Source organism: Macrotis lagotis, chromosome 3 (assembly GCF_037893015.1).
Source record: "Macrotis lagotis isolate mMagLag1 chromosome 3, bilby.v1.9.chrom.fasta, whole genome shotgun sequence".
Classification (NCBI taxonomy): Eukaryota; Metazoa; Chordata; class Mammalia; order Peramelemorphia; family Peramelidae; genus Macrotis; species Macrotis lagotis.
Genome location: NC_133660.1, coordinates 33,771,398 through 33,784,089, shown reverse-complemented (window position 1 = coordinate 33,784,089; position 12,692 = coordinate 33,771,398). Strand labels below are relative to the sequence as shown.

Sequence of the window (12,692 nt, the reverse complement as noted above, 5' to 3'; positions counted from 1 at the left end):
TGTTTGAAGACATATTTAGAATGATGTTTATAAGAATAAAGATATTTACAAGAGCAAACAACTTTTTAATAAAAGGGATCTCACCTTGAGTTTATGTTCTTTTCTATTGACAATAACAGCTGTGATCTGTTGGTCCATGAAAATCAGAATGGTGACCAGCAAGGCAGGAATAGCAGATGCAAGGTATACCCACCAGGGGTTCCCTCCAAAGGGTGGGACAAACCAGCCTCGGTTGGGACTTGTTGGCTTTGAGAACAAAGAAAAAAGTAGGGAAAACTTTAGAAGAGCAATAATACAGCACTGAGCATGCTTATTATGAAAGGATAATTCAACTCCCCCCCCTTTCCCAAGACATATTTTGGCCTTATGATTTTCATTTGGATATATCTAACAACTCAGCAGTCAACATATGTTGTTTCATGACCACAAAGATGAGAATGATCCCAAATCTAATGTTTTTGGGGGAACAATGAATAATTCAAGCTTTGTTCACCAGGAACTATGACAGATGATATAACTAAGGCAAAAAAACTTCATATATCCTATGTACCAAGAAAGGGAAGGAAACAAGTAGACAGGCCCAGAGAGAAACAGAAAGAAATAGAGACAGCAAGAAAGAGATAGACAGAGAGGTGGACAGTGAGACAGAGAAAGAAAGATAGTGAGATAGCCAGAAAATGAGAGAAGGGGAGAGAGACAGACAGACAGACAGACAGACAGACAGACAGAGACAGACAGAGACAAGACAAGAGAGAGAGAGAGAGAGAGAGACAGACAGAGAGAGAGAGAGACAGAGACAGACAGACAGACAGAGACAGAGACAAGAGAGAGAGAGAAAGAAACTTACATAGACAAATGGGGTCAGGAGAGACAGACAGACAGATGGAAAAAGAGACAGAGACAGATAGCAAGAGAGAGACAATGACCAAGAGAGAGACATAGACAGAGAGACAGACAGAGAATGAGACAGAGAGACAGAGAAAAAGAGAGAGAGAGAGGGAGAGAGCAGCATTACCTACCTTGAATTCACTTGGCACAATGAGTTTTGGAGTGTCCACACCTACCAAGGCATCAAGTATACAAAAGATGAGGATGGACAGGATAATGGCAAAGTCACTAATAAGTTTTCTTGCCTAAAAGAAGAGATAAGATACCATTGACTAAGGTAATAGCCAAAGTATTGCTTCATTTGCCCATTATGTTACTGGATTTCCATGAAAATGAAGCTTGTTTACATGAGTGTTGATGAGAAGAAAGAATTATATTGGGATTTGGTCATAGTTTAAATTATGTTGTCACTTGATTACTCAGTCCTGATGAACAGATCCCATAATAAAAATGGTCCAAAGTTAGAACTTGATTGAATAGAAAAATGACATTTTAGATCTGGAAGAATATAGAGAAATTACATACCACTGCTAGTGGTAGTGAGCGCTTACAGTTTTTTGACCCAAGTAAGTAGTTAATTACTTTTTCATTCATGAAAAAAGAAACAGTGAGAGGAATGCAAATTCTGACCCAACAGGCTGACATATTAAAATGACATATAAAAGATTAATTACTTACTAATGACCTTATCACCCAAATCCAATGACTTTTAACAGTATTTATTCATCCTCCTCAGTTTCTCTGTAGACTTCCTTGAGTACCTTCTAAATCTCCTTTGCTGAACTATCAACTATCTTACCTCTAAATGTGAGTGTACTCCAATGTTCTGTGCAGGATCTTTTTCTATATATTCAGTCCCTTATTGGATCTTAAGTTCCAGAAAGACAAGAATTTCCCTCTACTACCTATCTAATTGCATGAATACAGTAGATTTTATGTTTTTTAGTTTTTAGTTTTTGCAAGGCACTGGGGTTGAGTGGCTTGACCGAGGCCACACAACTGGGTCATTATTAAGTGTCTGAGGTTGGATTTGAACTCAGGTCCTCCTGACTCCAGGGCCGATGCTCTATCCACTGCACCACCTAGCTGCCCCAAGAGTAGATTCTTAATAAAGGAATGAATATTCGAAGAAATGTTCTACCTATTCTGAAGGCAATTTCAAGATTCAGTAGATGTCAGAACTTGAGAGCTATAAGGGGAAAGATCCAGAAATCTGCAGACCTGCAGACCAGCCATTGTCAGATTTAATGCCCTCAGAAGCCTCCTTACGCAGGATTTGGAAGCTCTGATGCAGGTCTGCCCCACGAAACTCCCAGTATGACTTACCACATAGGCCCTCAGTAATTATGCTAAAGACTAGAATACTTTTTGTATCTCTTTGGACTAAATTGGGTTTATGAAAAACTTTAAAAAGAACTTTTTGAAGATATACTAGCTGCTTCATTAGATACATTTCTGAGTAGTTTTTTATCTTTCTGTAGCAGAAGTCAAAGAAATTCACTTAATCTTTTTGCCACATGTTCCAAGTGACATCCCATTAGTAGTTCTAAATATAGGACAAGGATAGTGACTGGTCTTGTGATTTAATCGGTTTTGGGTCTTAGGGAGTTGACTAGAGAATCAAGATTCTAAGAGACTTTCTCAGAGTCACATAACCAGTAAACGTCAGAGATGACTACTACCTGGGCTTTCCTGGCTCTCAGGCTGATTTTCTATCCATCATACCACATCAGCTCTTTATATCTCATTAAAAGTTCCAGCTATTGAGATATTTTTCTGTCATATACTCTCATTTCAATTTTTTTCTTCCATTGTATAATTCTATTTATTTATCACACAGCACTCACTTTGCACAATCAGTCTTACAGAATAGACCTGTCTCAGGGACTATTTATTGATTAAACTTTCATTCCTATAATAATAGATTGAGACTAAGTTTATCAGAAAACTAAATAAATATTTTTTCAGGTCACTATATATCCACATCAAATTTTTTCATTTAGGACAGAAGTGCACAGGAAGTGATTCTTTTTTTAATTTGCATTTGTAAAATATATGCAAGAGTTTCCTCCTCAAAGTGTCCTTTAAGGAGGTCAGGATAAATACCCTGACACTTGAGTTCTTAAGTAAGAAGGTTTTTTTCTGAGTCCTCACTTTGTTGACTAAACAAGTTAAGAAAAAGATTAACCATTATAAGATCATATATTTAGAACTGATGGGCTGTACTATCCAATACTCCCATTATACAGATGGGAAAAATAGAGATTAAATGACTTGACCTAGAGTCTCAAAAATAATAACTACCTAATTCCTTCTCTGTACCACCATTCAGATCTATCAAATTTAGCTTTCTTGAAAACCCAAGGAAAGGTAACATCTAAAAAAATATGGAAATCAAATCAAATCTAAATCTACTAAGAGACCCTGCAGTCTCCTTTTCCCTATCACCTACTTTTGGGAGTGACAAGAAATGTCACTCCATTCATGAGAAAACCTGCTCCCACAAGATTGTCTGCCCTTCTTCTGTAGAATGGGGAGCACCAAACAAGAGTGGTCAAACATCACTGCTTATGGAGGCCCATTCAAAGTGAACTTGGGATCTCTTCTGGCTTTCTCCATGTGTCTGTCAATGACTAATCTTCCACTCCCATTGGCAAAGCCAATAAAGTGTACAACCCAAGGGGGAGTGAGTGAGTGAGGGGTGTTTTTTGTTTGTTTGCTTTGGCTTGGGTTTGCTTTTTAACAGAAAACAAAAATGCAAATATGATGACTAAACAGCTGTTGGCAGCATATGCCATTCTTTACCTCTTCAGCCAAGGTTCTCAAAATAGAGAATGTCGGCAAAAATAAACAAAATATAAAACAAAAAAATCTCTAAACTAAAGTGTACGTGTTGAATGAAATAATTGTCCACTTCAAGAGGTTTTCTTTTTCTCTCCTCTTCTATCTAGGTAAAGAGGAAAATGGAGAACTGATGAGAAATCCTCAGCCCCTGTTGAATTAATTGGGAGATATTTCAGGGAATCAGGATAGGAGCAGTCGGTTTACATAATCATCAAAAAATTTAGAACAAAGACAAGAGTGAGCCAGGAAGGCCTCTCAAAGAACCATCATCTATCCCTCACTGCTTAGCAAAACAACAACTTAAGAAACTCATTATAATCACACACTTCACAAGGGATGATACAGTATTAATTATTGAAATAGCCACAATAGGAGATAACAACAATAGGAAGCCAATTAATCTTTGAGGGGAGAAGTGATTTTAATCTTCCTGAAACCCAAGAGAGCATTCTGTTTTCACTTTGCAGAATTACTGCTGTTGCTAAATTAACCGCAACAAAAGAATACTTCGCCTCCGGAATTGTTCTCACTGGAGGGGATGCTGATGTAAGTGACTAATGTAGTATAATGCAACCTGCGAGCAATCAATAAATATTAGATTCATTTATGATGTCAAATTTCTCTAAACAGCTTTTGCTCTTATAGTCTTCCCATAGCCTTGCTGTTGCATTCCAAATAATATGACAGATAAGTATTTGCATGAAAAATTGTATATGTTCTAGCCTGTTAGTAATGATAATTATAACTATTACATTATCATATTGTAAAAGAAATAAGAAATACAATCAGTAATGATAACAATAATACAGTGGGTTAGCAAATGTTTTGATACTCTGAGGTTTTATTGGTAGAAATACTAGAATGGTTTGTCATTTGTTTTTCCAGCTCAGTTTACAGAAAGAGAAACCAAGGGGAACAGGGTTAAGTAACTTGCCCAAGATCACACAGCGACTAAGTATCTGAGGTCATATGTGAACTCACAAAGATCTGTCTTCCTAACATCAGGCCTGGTGTTTTATCCACTGTACAACTGACTGCTTCATTTGTAGGATATAAGTATTATTATCTCCATGTTTACATGTAGCTCTTTATCAGAAAGGAGATAGTGAAAGAACTGCGACAATTTTACTCAGATGAAGAAAGATCTAAAGGATCATGAGAAGAGAAATCTCTTGAATGTTTCCTCTTATCTGTACTTTTATCAACATTTTTTTTCTCAAGATAAAGTTATATTTATTTTCATTGTATTATTCCCATAAATGAGAGGGCCACACACTGGAAGGATAACAGGAAGCCTTTGGAAAAATAGCCTTAGGCTTAACCACAGGTCTACATTGAGGTTCTTCTCTGGAGACACAAACAGAAACTTCATACAAATGAAGTCTCCATCTACATGTTTGTTGACCATATCCTTAATACAATCAAAGTCAAGCTCACTCGCCTCTAGTTTGCTCAATCCATTCCTCACATCCACCCTTTAAAAAAAATAAAACTTTGACCATTAGCAAGTCAGCTAGGTGCCACAGTGGATAGAGAGATAAACTGGAGTCGAAGAGACTCGAGTTCACAATGCACCTCAAATACTTCCAAGCTTGGTAATACCAGGCAAGTCCCTTAAACTGACCTTAGTTTCCTGATTGGAAGGGATAATCAAGGTACCTACTTCCCTGGGCCATTGGGTACATAAATGAGATAATATTTGCAAAGTGTTTGACAAACCATAAAATACTTTATAAATATTGTTATTGTCCTTTTCCTGTCTGGGGACATTTCAAAAGTCTTGGAGCATTAATGGTTATTAATGCTTTAAACTCTTCCAAGACTTTTAGAACATCCTGCATGTGATCTTTCATATATTAGTACACAATGGTTTAGCAATCTCATCCACCAGTTCCATTTGTGGAAGGAAGCAGATTTATCAAGTTTGGTTAGGTGTTCTTTCACCATCTCCTTAATTACTTAGAAAATCGACTCCCCATCAGCCATTTCTGTTCTGTTCTTTCCAGTATAAAGATGATTCATTCTCCTCTGGCAGAGAAAATAAGAGCAAAATAAGAACAAAAGAGTTTTGCCAATGAGCAGTTACTGTCGCATCATCTCATTCTCCCTTTCTCCCATATTCTGTAAATATCATTTAACAATAGAAGTCAGTTGGTGAGTTCTTTGTGTATATATTAATAGTCCTCTTCAGACAACTCCCCCCCAACCTTTTTTTCCCTCAATGGATTCTTCTTATATCTTTGCAATGTCATTCTTGAGAGTTTCCTGTCCATGCCTCCCACCCTTAAATGAATTCTTTTTTAGAATTTTAATCCATGGGATACTACTTATGTTTTCTCTGAACCCTTCAAAATCTACATTGCATGTCCATTTATGCCCAGATTTCCTTTCCTCCTTTATTACTAAGGGTTAGGTAAGAACCCCAAAGGGACTAATTTACCATCACACAAATATCAGTCTGGGAGGACAAGACCTCAAAGTTTGACTTTAATTTAGAAAGGTCAAGGTTACCCACTGTATCCAGGGCTAAGCCAGTTATCTTGACTTATTTCTTACCACTGGACTCTGATGACTCTGGAGGAGAGAGAGGCTGATGGCTTTACATAGAAGGAAGATCTAAAGGATCTTAAATCTATCTCACTTAAATCCAGTTCATATATAAATCAAGACATCAGAAATAGCTAGATGGTGCAATGGATAGAACACTGGCCCTGGAGAAAGGAGAACCTGAGTTCAAATCTAGATTCAGACAGTTAATAATTACCTAGCTGTGTGACCCTGGGCAAGTCACTTAACCCTATAGCCCTGAACACAAACAAACAAACAAAAAAGCATCAGACCCTGAGATGTTATTTTGGTACTCTTCAAGAACAAAGAATGAACAACAAAACCTCTATCACAAACTCTAGGAAGCAACTCCCCCCAACTCAAAGTTCTTAGCATTTTCACCCCAGAAACTGGTTTCTCTTAGTTGGTGAGAATCATATCCAAAATATAATTCCTCCTTTTGGGGTCCTTTGCTTTCTGAATAACAAATTTACTATTACCACAAGAAACAAAATTGGTTAGCTGCTCTGTTTTGGACTGCGAGAGAACACTGGCAATCTGGAGAATTGAAATTTCCCATTACTATTGAACCATGCCTGTGTCAAAATTTAGGATTTGTAACCTAAACTCCTCATCCGTCTTCTCTTTCTGTCCAGATGGTTTGTAGTAATCACAAAATCCCCTCGAGAAATACATCTTGACAAATGAGAACAGCACCAATAAAAAGTATGATTATTTTATGTATACAGTTCCTTCTCCTATCTTTAACAAAACGGACAACATGGTTGTTGTCTGTATAGTTCATAGAGAAGAGTTATTAGAATCAGGAAGACCTGGGCTTAGGTCTTAATTTTGAAATATGGTGACTGCATGACCCCAGACAGTTCTGTAACTCACAGTGTTCTAGACAACTTTAATAAAACAAGTTATAGAGAAGATTCAGTCTTCATTGTTAGAGCAGGTGATAAGTTCTCTGAACCAATAAAAGAACAGATCTAGTCCCCATCTGACTTCTAATGCCTGTTTCTGGGTCATGTTCATGTTATACATGGATGCCAATTTTGTGTAAAGATAATGATATCCGATGTATTGACATTCTTTAAATAAGAATGTTATCTACTATACTACTCTTAGAAGCAAACTAGCCCTTGCAATTATTTGTTTTTTTCTTTGCCCTGTTCCCATCACCCATTCTGGGTATAAACCTTTCTGGGAATACTTAACTTAGAGCAACCAGAACCAGCTAAAATACCATCAGTGCAATGCCTTTTTCACCTTCCCTTCCTTCTCTGTATAACAGTTTATGTCTGGCTAAGAAATGACCTTGGTTTATCCAAATAGGAGACATTTTAGACATCTGCAGAGCCATTGCAGAGCCGAGAGCAACTTGGGATTTTTATCATCTCTGCACACTTAGCTAAAAACAAAAGTTCTCTTAAATTTATTAGAAATGGGATATTTAACATATCTTTGTTTTGTTTTTTTTTTTTCTTTTTGCAAGGCAAATGGGTTTAAGTGGCTTGCCCAAGGCCACATAGCTAGGTAATTATTAAGTGTCTGAAACCGGATTTGAACCCAGTTACTCCTGACTCCAAGGCTGGTGCTTTATCCACTATGCCACGTAGCCACCCCTATTCAGCATATCTTAAGTATATCCATGAGGCTCTTATTATATTTCAGAAAGCACCTATTCTATTATGTTTTTTTTAAAAAAGAGAGAGAACTTCTGGAGGGAGAGGAAATTTGAAAGGACTAGATGGTACCCTTAAAAAGAGGGTAAAAGACAATAAAGATTGCAGGTTGATGGAAGGGCCCCTTGGAGTTCATCAAATCTAACTCCCTTCTTTTACAGATTAGGGAATTGAGGCATAGAGAGGTTATCTGACTTGTCCAGGGACACAAAGTTGTTAAATATCTGAGGCAGAGTTTGAACTCAGGTCATTCTGACTCTAATTTTAGAAAATGAGCTCAAGAAAGAGTTCAATTCAGGTCTTTGATTTTGAATGAAATTGCTTTAAGAACATTTACTTGAATATGTTTTTGAAGTATGGCACCCTAAGAAAAGTGTCCACAATGGCATTCACCCAGGATTTTGATTAACACACAGTGCTTACTGGGCAGTCAGCAAAAATCCTGAGAGGCCTGTAATGGAAAATGCCATGCACATTCAAAGGGAAAACTATGGAGTCTGAATGCAGAGCAAAGCATACTATGTTCACTTTTTAAAATTTCTTTTATTTTTTTTTCTTTCTCATTCGTGAATTTTTTCCCTTGGTTTTAATTCCTCTTTCACAACTTGACTAATATAGAAATATGTTAAATGTGATTGTACATGTTTAGCCTAGATCCAATTGCTACCAAAGAGAGGATGGCAGAAAAAGGTGGAACACAAAAGGTTGCAGAAGGATAAATGTAGAAAACCACCTTTGCATGTAATTGGAAAAAAACAATTTTTTTTTTTAAAAAATGACGCCCTTTTCTGGAAGGGACAAGACTTTTAATATACACATTCTGAAGAAGCTTCTTTCTATTTGAAGTAATTTGAACTGGACCCCAATTCTGCTGGACCCCAAATCATGGAATTCTAAACTCTTCCAACTAGAATTGACTGTGAAGAATAAACACAGCTTGCCCTTGCTCCTTTCGTTTACCCACAAATACCTATTTATAAAGGAGTTCAGGATAGCTAACCATCTTTCCTGTCCTCAGTTTTCTATATTATAAATAGAACCAGATATCTTGATTTTATGTGCAAACTATTGATAAGATATTCATATCAAAGCAAGAGAATTTTCTTATGCATTACTCAGCTCTTACAAACTCTTTTCATTTCCTTTTTAGATACAAGCCAGACGCAAGAATTTCTTAAAATGTACACACAGAGTTTCACAGAAAAGCTCATTGATAAAATAAGAATTAGATTGTCTCAAAAGGACCTGATAAGGATGATGTTTTATATTTTGGTGAATAGAATTAAGATGTAAAGAATTATTTCATTCCATCCACAGAAATAGAAGGAACTATGGAGTCTAAATGTAGATCAAAGTATGCAATTTTCAATTTTTTAAATGTGTTTCCTGATTCTGGGTTTTTCCCTCTTGTGGCTTTTTCCCTTTTGTTCTGATTCTTGTGTTACAACATGACTAATATGGAAAAATGGTTAACACAGCTATACATGTCTAAGTTATATTAGATTACTTGCTGTCAAGGGGAAGGGGGAGGGAAAGAAGAGGGAGAAAAATGTAGAATCCAATGCCTTGCAAGAAAATGAATATTGAAAATTTTCTTTGCATGTAGGTGAAAGAATAAATAAATGTATTTAAAAACAAAAACAAAAAATGATTTTAATTCTATTTTACATAGGAAAATTGATGTGAAGGGCTACTATAAACTTAATTTTGATCTTAACTCAAGAAAGAACATTGTTGATTTCAAGTTTATCCCAGTATATAGAGTAAGAGATAGAAAGCCTGAACAAATAACCATAATTATATTTATGTGTTTAAATACAGATGGATATAATTTGATATAAATATATACAATTTAATCTAAATATACCTTATATGCAAATATACATCTATATATGGATATGCATCCTGAATCATTGCTAGTTATCTTGAGTTTTATCTTGCTACTTTTGATGACTAAAGAAAGTGAAGCTGATGATTTTGTGCAACTCAGTCTCATTTAAATCTAATTTACTCATAAGTCAAGATATCACCCATAATGCTCTTGGTCCTCTTTGAAAATGATGGGCAAACAACAAGAACATATGGACATTTATGTATATATATGTATATATACATACATACATATATATACATATGTATATGTGTGTGTATATATATATATATATATACACACACATATATATGGGCAACTAGGTGGCATAGTGGATAAAGCTCTGAGTCTGGAGTCTAGGAAGATTCATCTTCCTGAGTTCAAATTCAATCTCAGACTGAATTGTGTGACTCTGAGCAAGTCACTGAAGCCTGTTTGCTTCAGTTTCATCATCTGAAAAATGAATTGGAGGAAAAAATGGCAAAATGTGCCAGTATTTTTGCCAAGAAAATTCCAAATGGGGTCATAAAGAGTGTGACAGGACTTAAATGACTGAGCAACAGCAACAAATAGATGTATACGAATATATATTTAGACAAGTAAATATACACATGCATAATTATAGCAGCTATATCTGTAGGGTAAATCTGTCAGAGAACTAGAGTTGGAAGGGAACTTTGAGGTCATCCAAACCTCCCCACCTCCCTGAGGCCTAGAAATGAAGTGATTTGTCCAAGGTCATTCAAGTAGCAACTGACAGAAAAAAAAAAGATTCAAACTCCGGTTAATAGCACAAAAAAGGTCATAAAAATTATCATCTGTGTTTAGATGGTGTTTAAATGTACTTATTATTTTCCTTGAATTTACAGTCATGCTTATGATGAGGGTGTGTTTTCTTTGATTCTTTTTTAAATTTATTTAAGGCAATGGGGTTAAGTGGTTAGCCCAAGGCCACACAACTAGGCAATGTTTAAGTGTCTGAGGTCATATTTGAACTCAGGTCCTCCTGACTCCAGGGCCAGTGCTCTATCCACTGTGCCACCTAGCTGCCCCAGAGAGGTATGCTTTCAAACCATCCTGAATTACTTTTAAATGCCAAGAGACTTACCATAGTTGGAAAATAGCGACTGGTTTTGAACTTCTTCAAGGCCATAGAACACGTATATGTACCAAGAAAGAGGATAAAGGACATGAGCGTGATATCAGGAATATATTTGCAGTTGTTCCCCACGAGCTTTCCACCATACTTCAAACATTCCTTCTTGGACAAAGATGCCCAGTCTATGGTGGCATTATGAGGCTAAAGAAAAAAAATAAGCAAAATTTTAAAATATCATATGAGACATAGAAATTTACATTCATCAACCTATGAGAGCCTGATGGTTTTAAAAGCATAGTGAGTTTTTGCAAAGCACTTAAGATAAATTCATTCAAGAGACAGATTTAATGGGTCATTTAGCCAACATGTTATATAGTTAAGCTTCCTGAAAAGAAACAAACCATATTGCTTCCAGCTGAGCTGGAACAGATAGAGACATCCTCAGTCTTTGAATATCTGAGCTCCTTTCTCTCTTTCTCATTCCAAGAGAAATATATTGAGGTTCATTTAAAAAATAGATTCTAACAAAGTTTTCATCTGTTATTAAGCTACCAGAGTTATAAAAGACACAAAACTTATATTCTATGATCCTGATTGATAATCATGAGACTGAAAACTTAAACTATAGTAACATAATATCCAAGATTCAGCCACTTTAGATGAAATGAATTTTCCACTTCAGGATCTAAATTTTTTAAGATGTTAATCTCTAGAAAAATCAATAAAATTATATTAGCAAATTGGAAATGAGTCTTTTACTTGTTTTTATGCACCCTGGCTTCTTTAGAAGTCTATCTTGAAAGCAAATGAAACAGATTCTGATGATTTGGGGGTCATCATTACCAACATTCATAATTAATATTTCTCAATAATAATGCTCAAATTGGTTTAAGATATCATTGATTTAGCCACCCCTTTCATTGCTGCAGATGACCATCTAACCTTGTGCCTTTGGTCCATGTCCCCCAATGAGTCCACTCAACATGTTAGAAGATGTTTTAAATCCATAAAGAAAATAGAGAGAATAGTATAAAAATATTTAAACTAAAGTTTTAAAAAAGTGTTGATTAACTCCCCTAGTCCTCTCAGTGATAAGTTTTTATTCTATCTCCAGATTCCCAGCTGTTGTCCAAAGAGCTAAAGATATCAAATGTCTGGCCTCTAGATAAATGACTGCTCTATCTCAGTGTGGTGGGAGTGTATCAATTTGTAAAGAAAAATTTGTTCACTAATTTCTTTTAGGGTTAAAGATTTTGTATATATGGTGATGCAAATCTATCTTTTCAATATGAGGACCAATTTCCTTTGTTCCTTGGAAGCAAGGGCATACATCCTCTCACATACCCAACATATCATTAATTCTGAACACTACTTACAGAACACTTGTGATATATAGAGTGAGGAGACTAGGTCAGAATAAAACACAAATCTGGGTTTGAAGGAACTTGATCTATAGACCTCAAAAAGTAAGGTGTTAAAACAAGTTAACTTTTTTTAAAAAGTAAAATGCAGATTGTTATAACACTATTTCCCCACAAATGTGTAAACAACTGAATTGCAAAATTGTTCCCCTATCAACCTTTAGTTATGATAGGTGATTAATCATACTTTGCTTTATCTTTGAGATTGCTGAATGCAGGTTTTTCTTCATTTTTTTCGCTGTTAAGGTCAAGATTTTCTTGAATTTAAAAAAGTCTTTGATTTTAAAGATTAATGAGCTACCATAAAATATTTTAATCAGCAAAATTAAAAA

At 35.7% G+C, this 12,692-nt stretch overlaps 1 protein-coding gene across 8 annotated transcripts in view; it reads right to left on the bottom strand.

The window, feature by feature from the left end:
- Window positions 1-12,692, bottom strand: part of SLC4A4 (solute carrier family 4 member 4) — a 401,810-nt gene that overhangs the window by 44,268 nt on the left and 344,850 nt on the right. For all 8 annotated transcript variants that reach the window (XM_074228425.1, XM_074228424.1, XM_074228430.1 and 5 more), the window contains 3 exons: window positions 10,949-11,140; window positions 1,020-1,133; window positions 85-246 (listed from right to left, as the gene is read on the bottom strand). In XM_074228425.1, coding sequence (XP_074084526.1) covers window positions 85-246; window positions 1,020-1,133; window positions 10,949-11,140 — 468 coding nt within the window. The remainder of the gene's footprint in view (window positions 1-84; window positions 247-1,019; window positions 1,134-10,948; window positions 11,141-12,692) is intronic.